The sequence below is a fragment of the Cynoglossus semilaevis genome, chromosome 18, assembly GCF_000523025.1.
Source record: "Cynoglossus semilaevis isolate Cse_v1.0 chromosome 18, Cse_v1.0, whole genome shotgun sequence".
In the NCBI taxonomy this organism is placed as follows: Eukaryota; Metazoa; Chordata; class Actinopteri; order Pleuronectiformes; family Cynoglossidae; genus Cynoglossus; species Cynoglossus semilaevis.
The window spans coordinates 3,870,710-3,895,722 of NC_024324.1; the positions used below are offsets into that span (position 1 = coordinate 3,870,710).

The 25,013-nt window shown below is 40.0% G+C and overlaps 5 protein-coding genes and 1 non-coding gene across 7 annotated transcripts in view; 4 read left to right on the top strand and 2 right to left on the bottom strand.

The window, feature by feature from the left end:
- The window catches only part of osbpl10a (oxysterol binding protein-like 10a), a 38,171-nt gene extending 36,486 nt beyond the window's left edge, over positions 1-1,685 (bottom strand). The window contains exon 1 of the mRNA XM_008331227.3: positions 1,064-1,685. Coding sequence (XP_008329449.2) covers positions 1,064-1,380 — 317 coding nt within the window. The 5' untranslated portion in view covers positions 1,381-1,685. The remainder of the gene's footprint in view (positions 1-1,063) is intronic.
- A 3,876-nt stretch (positions 1,686-5,561) lies between these two features.
- On the top strand, positions 5,562-11,321 carry tmem42b (transmembrane protein 42b). The gene is made up of 3 exons (XM_008331219.3): positions 5,562-7,825; positions 8,606-8,752; positions 9,096-11,321. Exons 1-3 carry the CDS (start codon positions 7,649-7,651, stop codon positions 9,276-9,278), a joined length of 507 nt encoding a protein of 168 aa, XP_008329441.1. The 5' UTR covers positions 5,562-7,648; the 3' UTR covers positions 9,279-11,321.
- On the bottom strand, positions 9,387-18,173 carry zdhhc3b (zDHHC palmitoyltransferase 3b). Of its 2 annotated transcripts, XR_003052736.1 has the most exons (8): positions 17,773-18,173; positions 16,510-16,838; positions 16,026-16,150; positions 15,149-15,245; positions 14,975-15,056; positions 14,708-14,838; positions 11,523-11,635; positions 9,387-9,515 (listed from the first exon to the last, which is right to left on the bottom strand). XR_003052736.1 is itself a non-coding variant. In XM_008331220.3 (7 exons), exons 2-7 carry the CDS (start codon positions 16,807-16,809, stop codon positions 14,051-14,053), a joined length of 894 nt encoding a protein of 297 aa, XP_008329442.1. In that variant the 5' UTR covers positions 16,810-16,838; positions 17,773-18,172; the 3' UTR covers positions 11,988-14,050. The 2 variants fall into 2 exon arrangements, 1 of the variants encoding a protein (XP_008329442.1); XM_008331220.3 differs by lacking the exons at positions 9,387-9,515; positions 11,523-11,635 and adding an exon at positions 11,988-14,209 and having other exon boundaries at positions 17,773-18,172.
- Positions 18,174-18,617: 444 nt separating this feature from the next.
- exosc7 (exosome component 7) lies at positions 18,618-21,318 on the top strand. The gene is made up of 8 exons (XM_008331218.3): positions 18,618-18,763; positions 18,921-19,022; positions 19,540-19,634; positions 19,963-20,128; positions 20,224-20,294; positions 20,390-20,513; positions 20,607-20,762; positions 21,132-21,318. The coding sequence occupies exons 1-8, from the start codon at positions 18,707-18,709 to the stop codon at positions 21,234-21,236; spliced, it is 876 nt and encodes a 291-aa protein (XP_008329440.1). The 5' UTR covers positions 18,618-18,706; the 3' UTR covers positions 21,237-21,318.
- trnav-cac (transfer RNA valine (anticodon CAC)) lies at positions 19,055-19,127 on the top strand. Its single transcript has one exon. It is a non-coding gene; the product is annotated as a tRNA-Val (tRNA).
- A 146-nt stretch (positions 21,319-21,464) lies between the features above and the next one.
- clec3bb (C-type lectin domain family 3, member Bb) lies at positions 21,465-24,826 on the top strand. Its single transcript, XM_008331217.3, has 3 exons — positions 21,465-22,272; positions 22,435-22,533; positions 23,836-24,826. The coding sequence occupies exons 1-3, from the start codon at positions 22,176-22,178 to the stop codon at positions 24,240-24,242; spliced, it is 603 nt and encodes a 200-aa protein (XP_008329439.1). The 5' UTR covers positions 21,465-22,175; the 3' UTR covers positions 24,243-24,826.
- Positions 24,827-25,013: the final 187 nt, after the last annotated feature.

The window sequence follows — 25,013 nt, forward strand, 5'->3', positions numbered from 1 at the left end:
CTAATGGTAACTTAAAAACCCTGATTGACAACACTTCCTTCAGCTCACATTGTTAGCCTAAGCGCTACTACCAAGGGCTAAATTTGTAGAGATGCTCTGCTGTGAGGATATTAGCCAAACCAACAGAGGGGAATATTCAGCAGGTCAAAGGCCAAACACCGGAATCAGGGGTTGGTGGAGGTCAAAGATGTGGATCAGGCTGTGATAAACACCAGCCTGGGTAAATGCTAACCTTACTGAACGGAACTGTTTTAAACTGGATCCCAGACACAGGTACGAGTGATGACTGATTTACAAGTCAAGTTCTGAGATGTTTGCTGTTCCCTCTGAAGTACTGACACACGGTATATGTCTACAGACACAGATGTTTCCTCGTCTCCTTTGACCTCCAGCAGTCGTCTCACTGTTTCATCAACATGAACACAACTCTGTCAAACGCACGTGGTTTCTGCAGCTTGAGCCAAAAATTCAATTTTTTTAAGACTTTCACTGCCATTTAGAACACAGTTAAAGCCCAATATGACTGTTAACAGTTATTGGTTTATTTGCCTTGAAACATAAGAACTTTACAGTAATTTGGAATTTTTTTCTGGATCTCAATGAGTTGAGACGCTAAGCTAAACTTTAGTTATTTTATTGCCCAGTTTAGCTAGTTTTGGCCAAGCTTTTCCTTTCGTTTTGTGTCTTCTAACTTTGTCTTGTATTATGCAACTTAAAATACAAATGAAATGAGGTGTTGAAAACTGGATGGTTTACTCTCAACTACAGTTACAGTTTAAAAATGGACTCACTTTGCATGGAATAAATGTGTTAAAATGTCAAACATGATTTAAATAAAGCCCTCAGTGACATTAGTGCGTTGTTTGTTTGCTTTTAACCCTCCCTCTCTCTCTCTTTCTCCCCCTTCAGGAAAAAGTTTGGACAGCCCCTGATCCAAATCCTTCACAGCGACGTGGTGGTAAAAGTGCAACGTGGACGAAGCAAAACAGCAGTGACACACAAACACCGTGAAGTGGATCGTGTTCCCCCATGTTCTGTGCTGTTCTGTGCTGTTCTCTCTTACCTGTTCTGCCAGCCTTGGATCAGGTTGGTGTATTTGCTCAGCACTCCTTCCAACTGCTTCCTGCGCTGCTGCAGCTGCTGCTGGGGAAAATTCATGCTGTTTCCCAACACTGCTCCTCGCTTGCTGCTGCCTCCTCCTCCTCCTCCTCCACCTCCTGCTGCTCCGACCGGGCCGCACACAGAACCAGAACCAGCTGTGGGACTGTTAGATCCAGTCCGACCGACGACTGTCTTCCTGGAAGATGAGCTCCCACGCTCCGTGGAGGGTGAGTTTGTTTTGTTGGAGCCGTGGCACGGACTGTAGACAGACTTGTCCATCCTGGCTACCGGACGGCGGAGAGGACCAGGACCAGGAGGAGGAGGAGGAGGAGTAAGGAGGTGGAGACAAGGATGGACCACACACTCCAGGGGCTGTAGCAGGAGCAGCGGAGGTGAAGGTTGGTGATGGTGATGGATTTTCAGAAGACCATAAGTATGAGCCAGGATCTGCAGAACTAAATGAGAGGACGCAGATGCGCAGTGACTGCGCTGCGCCTTTGGCCTCAGAGTCGCTGTGTGCGTGGGCAGCTGAAGATGAAGAAAAGGAATAAAGCTGACATGATGTTTCCCCCTCCTGCCGACTCCGTCCAGGAGGAGTGTGTGAAGCTCCTGCTCCTCCTGCTCCACTCTTTTCCTGGTGGGAAGGACGGAGCGGAGCTGAGCAGACACTCCCTCTCTGCTCTGGTCCTGCCCCCGGATGTTACACCGCAGCGCTGCTCAAATAAAGGAGCACACGCCTCAACCTGAACTTCACAAAAATACAACAAAAACTGGGACACGTGATTGCATGGTCACTCGAATGTCTGTTGAACAAGCTCAAGACAGTAATAATAATAATAATAATAAAGACATACCTGCAGGATACTTTCGACAGTGGCAAAAAAATCCTTTAATTTGGCTCATGTTAAAGATCTATGAAGTTAGGAGTCTATGTTTAAAAGTTCTAAAGCAGAGGTTATCACTTCAAGAAGAAACTTCAAGTTTTTTTTCTTCTTTACCCAAAGCTGAAAGATTTGAAAGGGTTATCACTTCAAGAAGAAACTTCAAGAAAGTTTTTTTTTCTTCTTTACCCAAAGCTGAGAGATTTAAAACCTGTCCTCAGATGAGGCAAAGAAACAAGTGTTGCGAAAGACATTCTCAAGAATTGTTTTTCAACCTCACATGGAAGGAGAAAAAAAATGATTCAGTGATGTCATCATCTACAGTTATAGTGAGAAGACAGGGAGAGGCACAAAGCCCAAAGGACATTGTCCCCAAGTTAAATATCGGTGGTCCACCTATGAATCCTTTAATGCAATCATAAGAGGCTAATGAGGTCGAAAGAAGACCACGAGAAGTACATTTCATGCCAAGGTAATTATATCTCTGCTCACACATGGACGCATCAGAACGGTCAGGAGGAGATGGACACGTTAATGAACAGCAAACCCTTATTTGTCCAGCGCAATTCAAGGCATGAATCTCCACATGACACTTAAAAGATCAGGGATAGATTCCCGCTGCTTGTCAGTTGAGGCGGCCACAAAGCAAAAATCAATAAGACAGAGTAAAGAAAGAAAGAAAGAATCAAGAAAGGTTTGTTGAAAGGCTGCACTGAAGGAGTCGGGTCCAGGTCAGCTGCACTGCATTGTGGGAGGTCACAGCAGATGGACTCAGCCGCAGCCTTTTCTAGTAGGAAAACACTTTAAATTATTATTGGATACAAAATAATAATTTATGCTCATTTTTGTCATACATTTATATAAATATATATATATACACACCAAATAATGTTGTGCATTAGACATTGCTCTTCTCTGGACCTTGCAATTTTTTCCTCCTCTTTCATCATGTCTTCTCCATCATTATCCCGGTCAAAGCTTTGGAACCAGCTTTCATCATTCCTGCCTCAGTCCTCGTCATTATGATTTAAGAGCGGGAAAAACTCCTCCTGCTGCTGCTGCAAATTATTGGGGAGTTAAAACGGGTGTTTCCTCGCGTTGAACCTGCAAAATAATGAAAACATAATGAAAGAAGTTATTCTCCAGAGGAGTCTGTTGATGCATGTCCACTTCACACTCCACATCAAGTCTATCACCGTTCCACAGTCCTGCGTCTCAGCCCTTCAGGCTCCCCTGTCGCTTTTCTGCTACTGAGCATTGCCGCTACGTCAGCTGCAGATGTCAGTTTATTTGGTAGTACTGTATGTCACATGGGTGAATTTTTTTTTTAAGTGCTGGTGGCAGTGCATTGCCAGTCTGCATAATCGTTTCTGACTGAAATAAAACACTTTACTTCTTCTGCTGCGAGCTCTAGGAATTCAACCGGAGAATTTGACATTGAAACGACAAAGTCGGGACCATGCGCAACACCGTAATGGACCACCAGGGTGCCGCAGACCACCAGTTTATTCCTATTGTACTTGTCAAAATTTCCTTGGTTCCAGATTCAAAACTGTAGGCTGTGAAAAAGAGTGTGGGGGCTTGATCTAACATCTATGGAATGAGGATTAAAAAAAAAATTGAAAAAAAAAAAAGCAAATATTGTTTTTATATGTGTGTTGGATAAGAACAACGTGATGCAAGCAAAGCAGCACTCTTTCGTCCAGCACGTTTCTGGCATTTTCCAAGTCGGACAACCTTTTCAGAAAGTAATTGGTGATTGATTGAGTGACTCAGTGATGGGGGAAAAAAGCCTTTGACTCAGCTTTGGCGCTACGTGAAAAGGTTCTCATTGATCCTCCACCTCATTCCAATGGAGTATTTCACTCAACTTAACACTTTGCAGTTTTAAGCACATCCTTGATTTCCTGATAACTTTTCACAAAGTGACAAAAAGGAGGGTTTCCACTGAAACAGTGAGTCGGGGAGACAATCATTGCTAAGTGACAGCATATTTCTAAAGGTCATTCAGGAAACTACAGAGTGGCAGGGTTCATCACAGAGCTGATGTCAGCATTTAAATGGGGCTGGGTGAATTTCATCACATCTTATCAGCGTTTGTCCTTGTCTCTGACAGATACTGAACTCGACTCACTACTGTGGCTCAATCTATTTTTACTTGGTGATTCCAAAAACCTTTATCCAGAGTTTTGTCATTATTCTGCTGCCTTCACAGAGAAGACCTGGATAAGATAAGGATTAGGAATTGTCCAATAACTGGTCCTTGGAGCTGATTGTGAAGCCTGGGATTCTTTTGGCTGAATTTTTAACGTTGCGTAAGATGGAGCTGAAGTACAATATTTTATTTTTCACAACACATTTTTGAAACTTCTATGATTTTCAGTGGACATTTTGATCGCTCCTTGGCTGAACGTAAGCAAGGTTTCCTATTGTTTTTTGCTACTGACTAATATAAATTTTCGCTCCATATGTTTTGCCTTTTAGAACCTATTTAAACTAATGGGTAGCTATATATGGGCTTGTGTATTTAAATATTTATTTGTAATTGTTTTTTGGCCACTTTAGTTAGCTTTTGTGGCATATTTCTTTTTGGGAAAATGTCTAGGTAAAAGCGTTGCTACCACTCTTTGTTATTTTAAACGACCCCTGAAGAATTATTTGTATCTGACTTTACTCTGTCAAAGCTATTTATTCTAGTCCTTGAAGAAGTCCTTGAAAAGAATTGGGACATCCCTGGACTGACATCTCACCAGGCCCTGGGTTTTCTTTTCAACAGCCAGCGTACATGATTCAGTGATTTCACTGCAGTGCAGTCTTTGAAATGTTGTTGTTGGCTCAGACTGGCTGCAACTTCTCTTTGAGTTTATTTAATTTCTGCCTCATTTCACTCTGTATAAATGACATGTGACGATGTCTGATTTGCCAAAAGCCTGAATTATTCATAAAGACCTGAAACCTTGCCAATAACTCTTTGGCAATAACTACTTAATGGACTGGAGGAAGGGTTTCTGTGGTGAACTAAGGAACATCTAAGGCATTTGGTACTGATTTCAGAACCAGCTGTCCTACTGCAGCAGAGGTCAAAACCTGCGACAGTTGAAATACATAGAAGTCAATGCAAAGTGAATTTTACAAATACCCTGCAACGAACGACCCACAAAAAGTAACTATACCACGTATGACACCGAGCACCATCAGATTCTGGAGCTGTACACCACTGACAGTACCATCACAAAACTTGAACACCTTTTGGAACTTTACGAGACATTTCACTTTCAAGCCAGCAGAAACGTCTTTAGTGACAAAATCTCAGTTAATGTCAGCACAAAAAACAGCTGCAGATAAACACATGCTGATAGACATCAACATTATAATATTTTTTTTCTTAGTGGAATTTAATCATACAATTAAAAGGTTGCAATTTGTCTGTTTTATCCCAAAGTGGAGAAATATGACTTTTGAAGTTGTTGCAAATTTTTTTTCCTCTATTGAATCAGCTCTAAAAGCATAAACACATGATATGACATGGACAGATCTGTTCACTGTCACCAACGTCCTCTGGAGGTTTAATTACCGTATTTCAATATTAAACAGAAGCAGCAAAACTCGAAGAATTAGTACTGTAATATTTATGTAGCTGAAACTTTATTTTTTACTTTTTTAAAAATTAATTTTATTGTTTTAATATTACTTTACTCATGTGCTTATTTACCCCTAATGTACTGGTTGACCTTATCATTACCCGGTCATAATCACGTTGACTTTTAAAAGCAGTTTGTTGAAGCTCATTTTTGACACAGTGAGGACAGTTATTTCCCTGAAGCTCATGTCTTTTTTCTGTGATAGAAATGACACAGTTTTCCTTTTATTTTGCAGTGTCACTGCTCACAACACTAATATCCTGTTTCATAGAAACAGGAAACACACACACACAAGCAATCAGCATGAACACACACACATGCCCAGACACTCTGGCATCACTGTTTCTCCTTAATCATATCTAATACTTTGAGCACACTTTTAAAACTGCACTTAACTTAATGACTTAACTTAATGGACAAGCATCAAAGCGGCTCCGAGGCCAAATCAACTCCTCCACAGACTAATTAATAATTAATTCAGACTAGTATTATTGCAGTTGCCCTGGTGTAATATGGATGCATCAAAACTGCACTTCAATGTATTCACACGACACAAAATTAAATGCACACACGACTCCCAAAACAATGATTCACACCTACAGCGACAGAGACACCTGCTGGACACTATCACGAAGTGATACACAATTATGCTAATATATAATATAATTAATAATAATAAAAAATAATGATAATATATATTATATCAGGCCGATATTATCAGACATCCCTAGTATACATAATAAAGATTTCCTGTTCATTTATACTCCATATTCCACCACGATTCTTCTCTGGGTCAGACCACAGAGAGATGATAGGAATTATACTATATGTGCGCTGTGTGTGTGTGCGCACGCCAACTGTCTTAATGTAAAGATTCTCAACAATGCAGCTCATCAGTATTCTGAAGAGACCAGAGATCTGCCTGGGAGATTGAAGCTCTGTGAAGGAAGTGCAGCCATACCCACACTCAAGGACATTACATTAGCATTGATTGTCTTCGTCTCCAGTCAGTGTGACAGGAGAAGAGAACCGGGTCGGACGTACGGACCGCATGTGTTCAGTCTGTTCCACCAATAACAATAACTATAACAATAACGTCGATGGTAATGACGCCATTAATCATTCATACCTTCATTGATTTTCCTATAGGTTGGTCCAGGACGTGTTTAATGAGTGTGTTTTATTTGGTACGTACTCAACAATAGTGAATAATGAACAACAGCGAAAAATAGACACACATTGACTAAAATTAATGGAGACTCGAGGCGGCTGGGGAGTAAAGATATTAGGATAAGTTAATCTATCTCTACATTCATTCATCATTTAGAGCCTAATCCTCTTTAGTGTCTCAGTGGTGGTCCCAGCCAACACCAGACCCCATGGACAGGTCACCACTGCACCACAGGGCCACAAAAAGATAAACAACCATTCACTCTCACATTTACATCCATGGATCATTTTAGCTGTCCAGTCCAACTATCCAGGTATAAAGTACAGAAGTCATATCAATAGTACAATTTAGTTATAGTTATTAATAGTAGTTGTAGTAAAAAACAATAGTATAGGAAAAGTTATAGCCGTGTTGGTAACAAAAACTGTAGCAGCAGATCAGTTGCAGTATTTTACAAGGGAGTGGTAGTCATGCCGTACAATGTAGGAGTAATATAGGAGTAGCAGTATATTTTCTTTTACTTCGAACAGTACTTGTCTTACTAAAGGTTAGAGGATGTACTGCATAGCAAAGGTAGGGTTAGAAATCCCAAGAACTACACTTCCCAGAATACCACAGGGTTTTTAAGTTCAACCGACGCTGTATTCGGGTGTGTAGTTCTACTGCCACCTAGCGTCTGAGGGTGGAAAGTTAAAGGAAACGTGTTCTGTGGTGACACAGTCCACGCTACCATGAAGAAGAGAGCCTCATCCACACCATCAGCAGCAGCAGCAGCAGCAGCAGCAGCCGCGGCAGAGATGTAGAGCCGGATAAGAAGATAATGAGTCTCTGCTGCCACCACCACCTCCATCACCATGTTCCCGGGAGTTTTCTATGCACTGTTGGCTGGTTTTCTCGGGGCCGTGGCGTCGTCGTCGGCCAAACTGTCCCTGGGAGCGGACTACCTGAAGGGAGTATGTGAAACCGGACTCCGGACGTGGGGAGAGCAGCGGAAATTTAGACAAGCGGACGAAACTACCACCTGTGACCGGGTGAGGCGTCGTCTCAGTGTCTGTAAAATATTAACGCGGGTGCATGAATATGGATGATGTAGCAGAGAGGCGCACGCTTCACTCCCCTGACTCCCTCAGCATCAGCAGCACCATGCTGTGCTGCTGATGCTGAATGACATTGCAGCTCCTTCGCCCCCTAGTGTGATTCGTGTGCATGTGTGTTCTCGCGTTATGTCGTAGTGTATAATGATGGGTCAGGTTTCTGGTGTGACCTTCACTGTGATGTCACAGAATTCTGCGGACACGAGCTGCTGCTGCTGCTGCGTGAGTGAAGCCTACGACAGTTAAAACATCAACCAGAGACCCCCGAGTCTGGAGGATAATAAAACTGATCATTTAAGATTCTAAAATTGTTCATTTCTTACCGATTTTAGACTCTAGTATTATGTAATTACCAGCTACTGACTTGTGTGATTTAGTGTTACTTACCAGTGTTGGGGTCGTCCTCCATACAGGGTCACACATTAGCAGAAGTGTGGATCCGAATGGCTCTAAAACAACAGAAATGTCCTTTAGAATTGTCATAATGTGAGTAAACTTTTGCAACGTTTATCCAATCTTATGACAGACAACTTGTACGACTTTACTCTTATACATCAACTTAATGCTTGGTCCTAGAGATCGCTGTCTTTTTTTATTACGTTTGAAAAATACGCGATAATAAGTTCTCTAGCTTCACCACTAGGGGGTGCCATTAATCAGATTGAAGACAACTGACCTTAGTTTCAGTGTTGGACTGCTACTGTGTGTCTCTTCCAGCTCCACATCCCTCTGAGGCTGCTGTGTGGTGGCCTCCTCTTCACCTGCAACGCTGTGATGTGGACCTTCCTTGACAAAGCACTCAGGTATTCCTCCTCCTCCACCCGAACCACTGTGACCACCACCGCCTCCAACTTCATATCCTCTGTAAGTAACAAGCATTTCCCTTCATGTGTTTGCCCCCTTTCTCATACACAGACCCCCTGCCTGTACATTCTGTGCTGTACGTTTGACACGAGCCTGCAGCGCCACAGTGTAGGTTGACCCCAGTTTCACGACGACTTCACATCGTCTCGTCCCTACATAAGCACTTTTATTTTAGGAAGTAGGTTGGACCATTTTCTGTAAGGCGAGTTCTCGCAGTGATTAAGAAGTTCTCCTTCTCGTGTCACATGTTTTTTTCCCCCCCAAAGTTCCTCAACAACGCACAGACTTACTTACTTAGCTCCAGAGTCTTCAAGTCTACCAACACTTTTCTCCATCCCTGCAGGCTTTCTTGGGTCAGCTGATCTTTGGCGAAGCCCAGATCACATTGTGGTGGGTCGGGATCTCCTTGACCTTCTCTGGTCTGTTGGTCCTGCAGAGAGTTTCGCCACATGACGGACAGCAGAGCGCAGCAGACGCAGCAGCGGCAGCAGACGCGGCAGCTGCAATGGACAGAAAGAATGACTAACATGTCGCGTCTCCACTAGTTCAGACCAGACGGGGGCAGCTATTAACACTCATCCAAATGAAGTAAAACTATTAACACAGCAGTTAAGTGCACTTAATATGTACTTACAATTTTAACTATAAGAGGTCTGTGTTGAGGTACATAGACGTATCCCATTTGGAATCAGCAGCTGTACATCCTACCGAGTCTGCATGTCTCAGATGTGATGCATCATGGGTCTGGAGATGCTGGTTCAGGCTGGTGGAGACGAGACAGAAAATGTCCAGGTATCATTACTTCCTTCACAGACAATGAAGCAAAAACTTGATTCAAGCTTTACAAACACTGCATCCTGAAAACTGTACACTCTGCAACAGCACAACTCGTGAGGAACATTAGGAGATGATAACGATGAAATAGGAGAAGGAACTGAGTTAGATGAGAACACTAGCTAAAGGGCCTGAGTGAATACTGACAGACTGATATCAATCGTTTTTTGGTTTTTATCATTACCTCGCATCAGTCAGTGCAGTAGCAGCTCAACAAAGCTTGTGCTAAACCCACTGTAAAGACATCATACGTTTACATTCCATTGTCTGCATGCTGCAGGTGAAGAGCTAACAGAAGTACAGTAATAATCCCACTGATGTAGCAGTCAACCGCTAATCCCTGGTCACCTCCCTCCTTTCCCTGGGGACTTCCTTTCACTTTCTCCACGCTGACCTTCAGATATTAGCACGACACGCTCTCAGAGACAGCTGGTCTTCCATGACATGCTGGACACGTGTGTGTTCCTATCGTACCGACACACCAAAGCCTGCTGCAGCACTTCATACGAGAGTGATGTCTCTATGAGCTGCATCTCATTTTTATTAAATCTGTGATTACAGTGGCAGGACAAGCCGTCCCTCGGGTGTCACTGTCCTTTCTTTTAACGCTGTCGTGCACTGCATTTTCAATATGAGTCGTAAATATCCGTCCCTTATCATTTCTTCACCTCTGGGGCTTCGGTACAAAGCCTGGCTTCCTTAAAAGCTTCCCACACTCCCACATCCCTTTGATAGTTTGTAACGAGTGCAATAAGGTACTTTCTTCAAATCTCACAACACTGTGATGCGTAAAAGAGCACAGGGAGCTTTGAGCATTAATAATTGAACATAGGAAATGGCAATATGCTTTTAGAGTGATGATTTTTTCCCCCTGTTTTCTTTTTCTTTGCAAAAAAATATCAGCTAAGTGACTATACTGTGTTAGTGTGCAGAAACCTTGCCAGCTACTTTGTTACAATGTGTTTGAAATAATCACACTTTGCTGTTGTTTGAATACATATCACTGTATTATTGCATAAAGGTAGCTGCTGACTGATATTAGTATGTAGTAAACGCAGCAGAAGCAGTACAAGGCTGTCACTTTTGTTAAAAAAAAAAGTTCTCCCACTGATGTTCAGAACATCAGTGGGAGATACCTAATTTAAATTCTTGTCAGACTGTCTGAAGTGGGCATGGCTTGATCCAGCAGAGGGCGCTCTAAGCTCAGTTCAACCTTAGATCCTCTTTGCCAACCAGTAATGCTAGTTTGGGCGGTGTGAGAGGGACCCAAAATATGCAGCTTACCATTATGGTCTTGCTGGCTAGCTATGAATGCCTGTGCATGGACACGCAGCAGACAGGAGAATCGGATGTTTGATTGCTGTTGCCAAGCAAGGCAAATTACTCTAACCACATTAAATACAGAAAAAAAAACAAAAACAAAAACAGAACGGCTATTTTAAAGTTTGGCCCAGCAGATGATCAATGCCTCTGTGCCAGCACAAATTTGGCATGCTCTCTCAGTCATTCTGACAAATGAACATGTGACATGCTAGATTGTCGTTAATTAAAAGTGACAGCTCTTGTGCCCAAATATATCCAATGTTGTCCCTCCTAACACTGCTGTGCAGAAACAGTGTGTTATATATTAAGATTTACATGCATCCCTGTTAATGTGACTGCACTGATAACAATGTGACCACACAGCTCAACATAAAGGTAAATAAAGGAAAGCTGAGTGACTTCACAAGTAAAACAGACTGAGTTTGGTTTTTGGCACAACCCACAACACAACTGTCGTGATTCCATTCCTTCTCCTAGCTGTGTAATATTGGTTATATTAAAATTAAGCTGTGGTTGACATGTTGTTAAAAATACTTTTAACACAAGCCAATCCAAGTGTGGGTGTACACAAGAACAAAAAACACAAGAGTTTCAGTGCTGATTCTGGATGTACCTGTATTCCTTCCCTGTCACTCTGACCTTTCGTCTAACCAGTCGTTGCTCTCTGTGCGCCACCTTCCAGTGCTTCTCCGCCACTCCCAACTTCCTCATTTAGAATCCGGGTTCCTGTTTTTCAAAAAAAACAAACAAAAAAAACACTTGAAGTTGTTAAAAATGTGGCAAACCTTTAGACCATATCACATGTACCAAAAAGTGACTAAAAAAGCCATAGACCGTCAACAAACTGGGGAAAAAAATGTTACAATTGTCACATTGTTTTATTTCATTTCCCTTAAAATGTACCATAGTCAAAAATAACAATATAAGGAAAAACATAATGTGGTCATCAGTACTAGTGTCATATCTGACCACACAAAAAAACAACAAACAATTCAAAGACAAGACAAGAAGCTGGTGCAGTGTGTTTGTAGCTGGATAGCAGTAGCTGCATCTCCAGTTCTTTTTAAAACTCCAGTGATCCTTTTTTTAAATTTTTTTTTTTTTTAAGAAAACATTATTCCCGTCACTGCATTGTCTGAACTTGAAATGGTTACTTCCCGGCCTCTGTGTAAGCACTCGGTCTGGCAACATGTACTTCAACATCATCCTAACTACAGTTTTAAGGCTCTTGAGCTGAAGTGGTTTGTTTTCCTCTCTATCATCCACAGATAAAACCCAACCTTCTGTCCTAGTGTTTACTTCAAAGTGAAAAAATCATACAGTAAATTATTTTTAACACTTTTACAGACTTTTAAACATATATACTTTGACAAACATAATCAAATGCAAGTAACATCAGAATAACGCATTCTTTATTGCCTGACTTAACGTCTGAGCTGGTGCTAGTTAAGAAGTGACTGGTACTAGTTAAGTAAAGTAAGTTTGTCTTCATATAACAAACAAACTCAAGGAATTAAATAAAGAAGAAAAAAATGATTGTGAGATCGATCATCTGACCTGGATTCAAACTACCTACAAACATATATGATTGGGACAAACATGTATTTGTGTAAAATTTGTGTAAAATTTGCAGTTTAGCGTCTACACATAAAACTTCCAGAGACCAACTTTCTGAACAGAACCAAAACTGTTTGTTCCATCAGGATTTACACTGAACCAAACTCAACCAAGGCAGTAAAGGCTCCAGGGTTGGTCAAACAGCAGTGACATCAGTGATTGGTGGAAAATAGATTTTTAACATTTTACCTAAAGTTTAAACTTATAAAAACACCAGCTCTTGCTTCACATTAATAATTTCCCTTAAGGCCATTTCTAATGAGAAGCAGTGAAAAAATACCATACGTTTGTCACTCACGTTGGCACCAAAATAGTTTTATAAAATCTCATTTGCATGGTGTTTGTACAGCATCGTCTCTGTCTCAGTCTCTCCCAATCAACCACCTAAAAGAGGGCGACATGGTTTTGATTGGTTTTAAGGCCTAGAAAATACCACACATCCTTCGTTTTTGTGCAGACCTGGAGCAAGAACTCTTTCTTTTTAAATTCCACAAGGGTTCTTACTGCAGCGCCTGGTGATGCTGGTGCTAATAAATGTCTGACAGCCTTTGAACACAACTGGCAGAACATCCTCCTGAATAAGAAAATGTTTCTTCATGTTGTGACCGTTGATTTTTTACAGGCATACATTAACGTAAGGCAAATGTAACGTTGGGAAAATGAGGCTCCTCCTCACTAGATTATTTTTTATAATTTTATTCTTGATAACTGTTCTATTCAACGTGATATTAACCTAGCCATGTAGACCATGACCCTTCAGGTAAATGTTTTTTGATGTAATCACTCAAGTGAGATTTAATCTCCCCCAGATTAACATTAAAACAAACAACAAACTAATCTTCTCGACTACCAGGGTTAGAATCGTGCAAAAAAAGTGAGATTCTAAAATATAATTTTCCTTTTTCAATTTCAATAAATTTCATTTGAACCCTACTCTTCCCCTTTTTCTGTATGTTAAAAAAGTTCATTTAAAAAAATTGTGAACCAGTTTGGTTCAGTCTCACCCTGACTCTCTCATTAAGGCAAATTAATAGTTTTTTTTTTCTTTTTTCTAATATGACGATGGTTGAGCATCCAGCAAAAGAACGATTTCACTAACAGCAATGATGATGTGCAAGGAAAATAAATACAACTAACCTTAACTGTGCTGCTTAGTATAAAAAAATGTTTTCAGTTCACATAGATTAGTTTTGAAAGCGAGAAATGTTGAAGGAACTTCACAAGACAAGACAAGGCAAAAAAAAAAGTTGTCTCTTCTCTCCGCTGTGGTTTCACCAAATCTTATTAAGCGCCTCTTTTCAAGAAGTCGCCGTTTGGGAAGAGTTAGAACCTCCATGATCTCAGACAGCACCACGGTGAACCTCGCATGTAAGGTAGGTGACCGTTTTTTATCCAAAAGATTGTTGTTTTTTGACAGAATACCCTAAAGTCTCAGTACAAGAAAAAGTTTAAGTGAGTGTTGACAGGACTGAGGTCCACACTGGGTCGTGTCAGTCTAAATCCACACCCCCTCAGTTTTTTTTTTCACACAATGTACTGGTAGATGTCTGCTTTGCCATGGTCTGGTTTTGCAAACGGGTTCAGCCAGGCCACAGAGAACGGGTGACCAAAAACCACCTTCATGTTCATCCATTTGGACTTTTTGGCCCATCGTCTTTCCTCCTTTTTCAGCTGCTCAATACCCTGCAGGGGTGAGATACGACACAAACACACAACTATAAACCAGAGGCAGAGTAACGCAAGTGATGCCTTCACTGTCCAGGGAAGATACAGACTGCGGCAACTTAGCAACAGCTACAAATGCCGTGTCCGAAAAGGATGGTAAACTTGAAGAAATAAGCTAACGCAGGCAAGTTAATATAGCTAAGGGATAAATAGCATATTTTGGATAACTTTCAGCTAATTTTGATCAAATGTGATTATTCTATCATTCAGTACATTTGAGTTAATTATTGCGGGATGTATTTATTAATTTCCACATATTTTTTCATAATTGGTCAGACTAACCTTTAGCTTTTAGCCTTTTTTTATTTCAGAAAATATATTTGCATTGTTTACATAGTTTATAAGCACTTTAACCAAAATGAGTAATTTTTTAAAATCACAATAAGATCTTTTTGATGGTGTCATTTCTACGACGACAAGCACTAGAGAGAGAGCTTTGAAGGACAGTCAACTCACCGTCTCATCTGAGCAGATGGAGTGGACCTGAGTTCCAAACATGACTGCAGTGAAGATCAAAAAGAGGAGACCTTCAAAGCAGAGGAGGATGAGGAGGATGACAGTGGCAGGTGGAGAGAAGTTACTGCACTCTGGCAAAAAAGAAATGATAACAACAAAGTGAGATAAATCTCACTCTGGCTGTTTGAGTAGTTGGATTTTGGTTGACCAGTGCAGTTGTTGCTGAATCCTGAAACAAAGCAGCGACTTCCACACTGTATTACTCACTTGACCAGTCTTCTTCAAAGCAAAAGACAAAATGCAACGCCACCATGACTAATGCATGTAAGGATATTAGAGCAATGTACATCTGAAAAACAGGAACCAGAGTTAAAAATACTGGGCTTTAGTGACGAGCTACTTCAGACAAACAGAATGAAGACGATTCTGACTTAGACTCACAGTGAAGAGCACAAAGTATTTCTGGTTGTTCTCCCCGACACAGTTGTTCACCCACGGACAGTGGTGGTCCATCTTTTTGATGCACCGCTTACAAACACTGGGAAAACAAACAGTGACACAATAATTAATGCAAGTTATGTGTTTCGTTTGGATTCTGTGGGAATAATTTATACAGAAAAGGTCAGTCCATATTTTTTAGCAATTCTTAAAGTTGCACAATAAATTACTTTTCACTTAGGCAAAGGAAACTATTTATTTATTTAAATAAAAAAATATATTTAGACTTATTTTAATCGATAAATCGGGCTTCTTTGATTGTACTTGATGAACAGTGTTTTTGGTGTTTGTTAATGTTTATCTGGTAGAACATCAGCAGGTAAATGACATAATGGTCATAATGATCTGAAAACATCACTCCAGTGTCCCTAGAGAAAGGTGCATCAGCCAAACAACAGAAAATCATAACATACTCAGAAAACTAAAGGCACTGACTCAGTTTACACTGATGCATCACTGATATAATTAAATTACTCTGTAGATGTTATTGCACTTTTTATGTTAAAGGCACTGACTCAGTTTACACTGATATAATTAAATTACTCTGTAGGTGTTATTGCACTTTTTATGCCCTTTGATCCCAGTGATGCCAGTGAGTAACCACAGAGGAAACTCCTCAGCATCGAGCTGCAGAGTCACCGGGGAAATGCTGCAAAAACATAAACAGTGAAGGAGAAGGGAACAAATGAGGAGAGAAAGTCCCAGAGGTAGAGCCTCTCCAGGACTCTCCTTGCTGCCCAAAGGTTTGTGCTGGCTTATTTTTATCGCACACACACACATTTACACACACACACACAAAGACAGTGCCGCAGTGTTGCACCTGCAGTGATGAGCTCTATCGGGTTTGATGCTGCAGCATTTGGGGCATTTGTAGACCACCTGTCCAGGTTTGAGCTGCAGGCTTTCGATGAATTCTTTAGTCGCGTTTCCTTTAGGTACGGCTCCCTGAAACACAAAGGAACAAGTAAATCAGAGCAAAAAATACAAGATTTGATATTATGTTGCTATAAATTAGCTACATTTTATATTTTATTTCTTTATTTTAAAACATTTATGAAAACAATTATAAAAAAATATTCTGGCAAATTAACTTACCTAACCTTAACCTCGATAGCTTTTGTATGTTTGTATGTATTTTAGCTGTACCACCATTTTGTGTTATGGATTAAATCCAATTTTTTTTATTTGCTATTTCATATACAGTAAATACAAATCCACAAACCACCGGTTCTGTAGTATATATAGTTGAGTTTTTTTAAGTAATTTAATCCAAATTTTAGCACATTTTGTAAGCTTTGACTGACCGGATCTGTGCACATGGCTCTGGCATGAGAGGCGAGGGCTAGGAAGGCCAGGCCGTTGAAGAGAACACCATTGAAGAGGCTGTAGGGCACGTTCTTCACTGGCATCAGCACCACAAACACCACCACAAACTCGGCGTAGAAAACCAGGAGCCAGGTGATGATGCCACACACAATGCCGCAGCCATCGCGGATGAACCACATGGTCCCTGCGGTGGTGCGTGGCGGTGGAGGGGCGCAGTGCTCCGGCTTCAGATAGCCAGCTTGCCGCTCTATGTCCCTGGTGCGGTGCGCCGGACTCATCCTACAACACCAGAAGCTCCAACCACATACTGTGAGGAAGAATAAAGAAAAATAATTAGGGTCAGATGGAGACAGAAAATGGTGGCATTTCTCTCTACAGTTTGGAAAGATACTGGATGATGTCATCAAGAAGCATTAGGTCAAAAACCTAAAATTAGACACTTTCTCACTAGGAATAAGGAAATAACCACCAAATTACACTTAGATCATTAAAGATTTGAGTAATTAATAAAAGGTTGGTTAAACAATGATCATTTTAATAAAAATGACTAAAACAATAAAATATATCATTAACTAATCATTCAATTTAATAATTTGTGTGAAAAAAAGCAACCATTTTCAGCAACCAGGTAACTTTGCCCATTTTTTTTAATACAACCAATATTATGTTTGTAGAAAAACTGTTTCATTCATTTCATGTGGTAATCATGTTCTGCCTACATTGAATTGGCAAACTAGTTTTACAAAATTGAGTTAAAATTTACACCCGAACGTGTGTGTGTGTTTTTAGGGCTTAAATAGTTCCATCTTACTATTATTTACTGCTACTATGAAAATAAATTCCAACAATTACAAACAATGGATTTACAGGTTATTGACAACGATGTTTACACCCTTTTAATATTACTCTGTTTGAGTTGTTTGTTTCCATGCATGAAACTTCTATCGAAACTTAGTAAAACTGTCAACAAACTGGTTACTGTTGTGTCAAAAGGAAACATTTTCCACCATTTCAACGTTCCCTTGGGACAGTTATCCTGTCATTCACAATTATCCGGTTTCCATGAAGTAATAAAGCTATAAACCTGTGGAGGAAGTAAGTGACAAGCTAGCAGCTAACAGGAAGCAGGGCACTTGGTCTTCCAATAGAACCCACACAGCATTTTAAGTCAATATAGTTAGAAATATAGTGTAATACAGTTGAAACGCTGCGTGTATGTATGGCCATGATATAATGCCTACCTCGCAGTCTCCACGCCTATGAACGACACTTTCACTAACTCCAAACTATTAGTTTGGCGACTTGACGAGGTTGAGGCGAACGACACTGAAAATTAGTCTCCCCTTCGCGGTTCCGTCTGGTCCTCCAGCACGAGAGGGAGACAGTGATTCGCGCCAATATCCAGCGGCTCCCCGGGGCTGCGCGTTTGGGCTGTCGCTGTAACCGACGCCAAAGTACTGACGGAGAATTGTTAAAGTTTTGTCGTGTGGGTGCGTCCTTTGGCTTAAGACTGACGACAAGGCCTCTAGTCAAGGAAGCTATACGGGCGGTGGGACAACAGAACCCCGCACAGCCAACCAGGAAGTCTCCTCTTTGCCTTCAGAGGGCCAAAGAGCCCTTCGCTGTGTCTGATAGGCAGCCTTCAGTTCAATAAATAAAAATCGAATGAATAAGTTAAATGCATCTATTATATGTAATTTTTAGTTTTTATATGGCAATTTTAAAAAATAAATTAACGTAATATACTTAAATAAACTTAAGCTACGAAATTAGATGTCGACTTTCGTTACGCTACATTTATTAATATAACTGTCAAAATAACAATAGCAGCAAAATTAAAAAGCAAAATCAATCCAAAATAATCGAACCAATTAAGTATTATTTAATATTATGTTAATAATTTGCCACAATGTTTACAAACCGACATAAGTATTCGAGAAATTAGTGGAAAATCAGAGTTAAAAGTTTTATATTTTATTTCCTGGTGACATGAAATTGTATTGTACCAGTTGTGAATTAATAACATTTTTTTGTTAAAATTTTTTGATTATGATACTGTCAATATTTTATCCGCAAACTTTAGTTTTGAAATACGGAAGTGCTGTTTTATGTCGTCTTTTGATGACGTAGAAAAGAAGGGACGCTTCCTCATGTCTGTAGTGTTTCATATTAATTATGGCAACAGTAAAAGTCAGTGAAGCTGAAAAGGTTTATATTTTACATGGTATACGCGTAAGTTTGCGACGTTTAATTTATTTAAAATTTCTTTAAATTCAAATTGTTTAATTGTGATGCTGCTAATGTGATTCTTCATTGAAGTTCTTAGCGCACGAAAATAGATTGGATTCATGCTAACATTCCCTGTTGTTGACATGTTTTCCGTCTTCAGGATGACTTGCGTGTGGACGGTAGAGGTTGTGAAGACTACAGACACATGGAAATAGAAACAGATGTGGTGTCGAACACTGACGGATCCGCAAAAGTGACTTTGGTAATCATTTTGCTCCGACTTGTATTTTAACAGTTTCCGTAGTGTAGTGGTTATCACGTTCGCCTCACACGCGAAAGGTCCCCGGTTCGAAACCGGGCGGAAACATATTATTGTTGTTGCTGCGACTCTCCATTCATCCGTACACGTTTCTTTTCGCACTTATTACATAGAATAACAAAAAACTTCTGAAATGATTCAATTGTAAAATGTAGTAAAATGACAAGTTGACAGATGCAGAGCTTTTTGTTTCTGTTATCCTTTAAAAGAAACCACATTTAAATGAAAACATTCTGCACAGGTCATTAGTATTTTAAATTTGATGTCATGTCCATCAAATGCAGGAAAATAAAGAAAATACTATTCAATATTTGAATCCATGCACCAGGTATTTATCAAATTGAAACCAATAATGTTTTAACAATAGTTGTGAACAGATTAGTCATCTTTAGTGTATGATCTAGTAAATCCATCTGTCGACACAGATTGATGAAGTTCTTTGTTTTCAATTATCCAACAGGGTCATACAGCGGTTCTAGTTGGAATTAAAGCTGAAATTGGAAAACCAAGACCCCTGGTGCCAGATGAAGGATATTTGGAATTCTTTGTTGACTGGTAGGTGCAGCGTCTGTCACCCTGAGAACTCTAAGCCATACAAAGTTTACATCTCGTAATTAATTGGAGCATAATTAACAATTTGGCTTCACAAGAGTGAAATATTTTTTTAGATTATGTATTTAAAACATTTTGTTAATTTTGCTGCCTTTTTTAAAAAATGCAAACATTTTAAAAACATTATTGTCAGGTTTTAGTCAATACCTGCCACTAGGAGGTAGAGTTGGGTTACCTCATGAAAGAGACATGTCTCCGTGAGTGTTGTAGTCTAAATTATAGACAAAGTGCAGACCTTGTCTTTTTTTTCCCTTCTCTTTATCATCAAAAGTTCAGCCAATGCCACTCCTGAATTTGAAGGAAGAGGAGGCGAGGAACTCGGGACGGAGCTGAGTAACACTTTGTACAAAGTCTTCAACAACAAGAACAGCATAGAGCTGAAAAGCCTGTGCATCAGTGCAGGAGAACACTGCTGGGTGCTGTATGTAGATGTGCTGGTGGGTGGTTCATCTACGTCACAACATTGTCAGCTAATCTTAATCAAAGCAGCTTATTAAAGGAACCAACGTCTCACACCTTTTTGATTCCACAGCTTCTTCAGTGTGATGGGAACTTGTACGACGCCATCTCAGTGGCCATTAAAGCCGCCCTGTTTAACACAAAGTAAGCCTTTGGTTTTATGGTATGATACTGTTCAATGAGCTACTTGTTGGTTTAAGCAAAAGTAAGCACACAGACTTTCTCCCACTTCACTGTAGAATTCCCAGAGTGCACATTTCTTCAGATGAAGAAGGGACTAAAGAAATCGAGCTGTCAGATGATCCGTACGACTGCATGAGGCTCGACGTATCAAATGTTCCTTGTATAGTGACCTTGTGCAAGGTGAGCTTACGTGCTTGTACTCTGAGGCTGCAGTTTTTCTAAACTCCATTGTTACCCTAGCACAAAAACATGACGTGGTGTTTGTTTCAACAGGTGGGTCACAGACATGTTGTGGATGCAACCCTGCAGGAGAAAGCGTGCTCTGTGGCCAGTCTGATCATCTCTGTCACACAAAAGGGCACAGTCACCTGCAGCAGGAAAGTGGGCGGAGGTAGTCTGGACCCAGAGAGTATCTTTGAAATGACAGAGGTGAGATTATCTCTCTGTTCCAAGCCACCTGGCTTCACCTCACCACAGCTGGCACATTAGCATAAAATAGTTTTCTTTTTAAAGTTACAGACACTGTGATAAAAAGGTGGTAAGAGATCACCTTGAACTATATGCATACATTTATCAAACTTTAATCTGTACTAGAATAAAATGTATGATTTTATTCTCATACAATTAGAGCTTTTTATTCATATTTTTAAGAACTTGTTTGATGGAAATACAGGCAGCATTTAGGGGGGAAGTTTGTCCTTTTGACATACCTGTGGATAAGGAGATGACTTTCCTTTAATTCCATACCATCAGTCAATTCAGTTAACGTTCATGAACTTGTTTTTTCATCTTTTCCAGGCAGGTAAACGGGTTGGAAAAGCTCTTCATGCTCCGCTCATGAACCTGCTGCAGCAGGAGGAGAGTTTGGGAAAGAAAAGACAGAAAGTTGGTTTCTTGGGTTAGGACTGTGCCTCAGTACCTACACTGTATATGTTCATGATCATTTGATTTTCTAATAAAATTTAAAATTTCTTGTGATTTATAAGCTGTAGTATGAAGTTTCTTACGGGAAAAGTCCAGCCTTTCTCTCTCCTTTTGTGTGTCCTTTTTCTTTGCCACGTGTCAATCTGGGACTGTGTGAAGCTCAAGTCTTACAGAGAGACCAGATGTGACTGGATCACATCTGGATCACTTCCACTCAGACAGTATTTGAATGTGTGTGTGTGCGCAGGCTGAGAACAGACAGGTCCAAAACAAATTCCTCCTCTGGTCCAAAGCTATCATTGCAGGCTGAAATATAAAATGCATAAAAATGTACATTTTGATACCAGTGACTTTACAGGTAATCAATAAAACACATTGGTTCTCCAGAACCACATCTTGTAATTTTTTTTCTTTTCAAATAATGGTAAAAAAAAAACAGCTTCCAAAGTCCTGTTTTGGCCTGTTTATAGGAAAGAATGTCTCCTCCAGGTTTTTTCTTTCAACACAGACTTTCATTGAAGGAAGGAACTAAACTGTTGCTAAGATTTTGGGCTTCTTTGCAACATATGAGTCAGTGTTGTTTATTTTTCTTTGGTACACTTTAATGAAAGCTTCTTTGAATTATGTCATTGTTGCTCCACACTGTCTGACCTCTGTTGAACAGACTGCATACCTGGCCCTGGTTCAACTCTGCTCCTCTACGTACCTCAGGTAATCCAGCTGACACCCGCACACAAACACAGATGCAGACATCACCCACTGTGGCTTCTGAGGTTAGATTGTTGTCCTTTCAAATGACAGTGTCCCACTCCAGTACTTTTCCCTGTTCTGAGTGTGAAGAGGGAGGGTGTAACATGGGGAGGTGGATATAAATTGGAAGCGTCCACGTTGAAACTCCTTCATTCAATAGGTCAAACAATGGCATTCAGAGGAGTGTGTGTGCTGCTGGGAGCTCTGCTGCTCGCCAACGTCTCATTTCAGCAGACTCTACCTAAGAAAAAGCCTCTCAAAAAAGGTATCTGGAGAATATGCATTGCTATGAACGACAGGTTATGGATCATGTGATGCACAGGAATCTAATTCATTTTTTAAATCAGACATCATCTTACAATCTTAGATTGCAATATTAAAATTTTTATGCCACCTTTGTGATCTGCTCAATGCTGTTTGGATCCAGATCCACCCAAAGATGCCGCCATAGAGGAGCTTCAGAAACAGATCAACGATATTGTGGAAGAGCTGAACCACCTGAAGGAGCGACAAGCCCTGCAGACAGGTAGAACTGAAGTTTGGAAACAGAATGTGCACTTTAATGTAATGTAATTAAAAATACTCTTTTTTTTCATCCTGAACTCTGTATTTACCCGAGTTATAATTTAGAGTGCCAAGGACATAATACATTTCGATTGATTACTGTCTAATTTATTATTATTATCTAAGCCATTAAAATTAGCATAGTAAAGAGGATTTTCATTAAAGAATTAAAAGTACATAGTACAAATAGAGAGCAAGACTGAAAAAAAACATACAGGAAAAGAGACTTTAATATATTTGTTTAATATATTTTTATATATTTATATGGTTAAAATGTAAACAAATTCGAGGCAAAATGATACCAAGTAATCCTAATGAGCTTAAAAACACAACTATTACAGTTTAGTAGGAAAATAATTTTTAAAAAAAACTAACTGTTGATAAAAACATGTCAAAGAGCTAAGGAATAAGCCAAGGATATGTACTGAAACGTCTAGCCAAAAGGTACCCATTTACAAAGAAATAAATATTATTTTTGAAACACTAGCTAATTTTCTTTGCTTCTTCCTAAAAAACTGTGGTCAATAAAACATTTTTTCACAGACCTACCGTGTTTTTATCAGTGATCCAGGGATGTCCTCTGTCCTACAACGTTCCAAACCACAGACAAATAAGAGCCTGATGTTTTAAGTTAAGCCTGCAGCTGTGAAAAAAAGAGAAACAAATTAACAGGTGGTTGAAATAGAGTAGTAAAAAAAAAAGCCAACCAATGCCTAAAGTGAAGGAACATACTGTAAGAAGGCGATTTGGGGCCAAATAGCCATGGAACTTGTATTTAGTTCCTAGTACTTGCAGTGGAAACATACCATATATATTTCCTGGCACTTTCCCTGGTTACACTGACTTTATACTGAACTCACATTTCTAATGGATGTGCCATAACATTCGATATTTCTCATCTTTTGACAGCTTAACAAATTGTTTATTCCCTAATAAGTCTGAAAAGAGATATTTTCATGGTTCAGCTTTGATTAAAAAAAATAAACACAGATGGGATACATGTGTAGTCTGTGAAACTCCACCTCCACATAAGGACGGCACAAGACCAATGTTTATCTGTTCTTTGGTCCAGAACACAGAATGTCTTCCAGTTGTTCCTGTGAATCATAAAAAAAAAAACTTGTGCAGATAAAAAACAATTTCCAACATTGCTGTGGTTCTGGTTGTCATATCCTGTCAAGAAAAGAAAAAGTGTTTTTGGAAAACATGTTCAAGGTACAGTACATACTCCATCACATTTTGTCTATTGCCTTTCCCTCTTTAGTCTGTTTAAAAGGTTTTAAAACCCATGGCAAGTGTTATCTGGCCGACCCTGTGAAGAAGCGCTACCACACTGCGAGTGAAGACTGTAACTCCCTGGGTGGCGTCCTGGGCACGCCAATGTCCAGCGGCGAGAACGACAAACTCAGAGAGTACATCCACCAGAGCGTCGGCCCAGATGAGCAGGTCTGGCTTGGCGTCAACGACATGATGACCGAGGGCACCTGGACAGACCAGCACGGAGTCAGCATCACGTTCAAAAACTGGGACACCACCAACTACCGGTCCCCGCAACCGGATGGAGGCGTATCCCAGAACTGTGTGGTCCTCTCTGGTTCTGCCAGTGGGAAGTGGTTTGACGAGAACTGTCGTGAGGAGAAGGCATCCGTCTGTCAGTTCAACATCGTTTGATCACATGTATCTCATAATAGACTCTGTGCATGGTCATAGCTGCTTTGTGTACTCATGATGCAATGCCTGCTATTTTTACTTTTTTTTTTTTACAAATTAATTTTAAAGCCAGTGGATCTCAATCTGGAACAAACTGACATTAGAGTCAAAGTTAGCACATGACAATACATGTTCTAAACTTAAATGTTAAAGAATTTTATAGATGAAGATGAAAGAAAAATATAATGTTCCTGCAATAAAAGAGAAGGTGCTGGCACCTTTCACAAAGTAAAAACTGGGCGTCTCAATTTTCAAGATTGCCACACCTCCACACGGCCACGCCACACTGGTTGAGAACCACTGGCTTTAAGCTTTTGCATACATTACATACACATAACTATTGTATGATAACTTAAAATGTAGACCAGACTCACCTAGAGCCAGAATAATGAGTAGTTTTGCATTTTTTACATTTTAATTTTTAATGAGATTATATCTGTGTTCTATTAGCAGTTTCTTTTGAAACCTAACACATATTCTTCTTCTCTTTTGTATTTTTAATGCTTTGTTAATAAAAGCATCTGATGCAAGTTTGTGAGAGAGAGTAATTTTGTATGTATTGATGGTGCATTTAGCCAAAAACAGGGCAAATATCCACCGTGATAAAAAAACTATTTCTGAGCCCTTTTTTGTTTCAGCTATGTCACTATGTTATACTGTCTCACTTCATGGTTACTTCGTAGTGTATTGTATCTGAAGTGCACATTCATAAACCTTAAATCTTACAACAGC

Coding starts and splice junctions, on each gene's coding strand:
- tmem42b (XM_008331219.3), top strand. CDS start 7,649: ATGTTCCCGGGAGTTTTCTATGCACTGTTGGCTGGTTTTCTCGGGGCC. Junction 7,826..8,605: donor AAACTACCACCTGTGACCGG/GTGAGGCGTCGT, acceptor TGTCTCTTCCAG/CTCCACATCCCTCTGAGGCT. Junction 8,753..9,095: donor CCTCCAACTTCATATCCTCT/GTAAGTAACAAG, acceptor CCATCCCTGCAG/GCTTTCTTGGGTCAGCTGAT.
- zdhhc3b (XM_008331220.3), bottom strand. CDS start 16,809: ATGAGTCCGGCGCACCGCACCAGGGACATAGAGCGGCAAGCTGGCTAT. Junction 16,151..16,509: donor GAGCCATGTGCACAGATCCG/GTCAGTCAAAGC, acceptor TTTGTGTTTCAG/GGAGCCGTACCTAAAGGAAA. Junction 15,246..16,025: donor GATAGAGCTCATCACTGCAG/GTGCAACACTGC, acceptor TTGTTTTCCCAG/TGTTTGTAAGCGGTGCATCA.
- exosc7 (XM_008331218.3), top strand. CDS start 18,707: ATGGCAACAGTAAAAGTCAGTGAAGCTGAAAAGGTTTATATTTTACAT. Junction 18,764..18,920: donor ATATTTTACATGGTATACGC/GTAAGTTTGCGA, acceptor TTCCGTCTTCAG/GATGACTTGCGTGTGGACGG. Junction 20,763..21,131: donor GTATCTTTGAAATGACAGAG/GTGAGATTATCT, acceptor CATCTTTTCCAG/GCAGGTAAACGGGTTGGAAA.
- clec3bb (XM_008331217.3), top strand. CDS start 22,176: ATGGCATTCAGAGGAGTGTGTGTGCTGCTGGGAGCTCTGCTGCTCGCC. Junction 22,273..22,434: donor GAAAAAGCCTCTCAAAAAAG/GTATCTGGAGAA, acceptor GTTTGGATCCAG/ATCCACCCAAAGATGCCGCC. Junction 22,534..23,835: donor GCGACAAGCCCTGCAGACAG/GTAGAACTGAAG, acceptor TTCCCTCTTTAG/TCTGTTTAAAAGGTTTTAAA.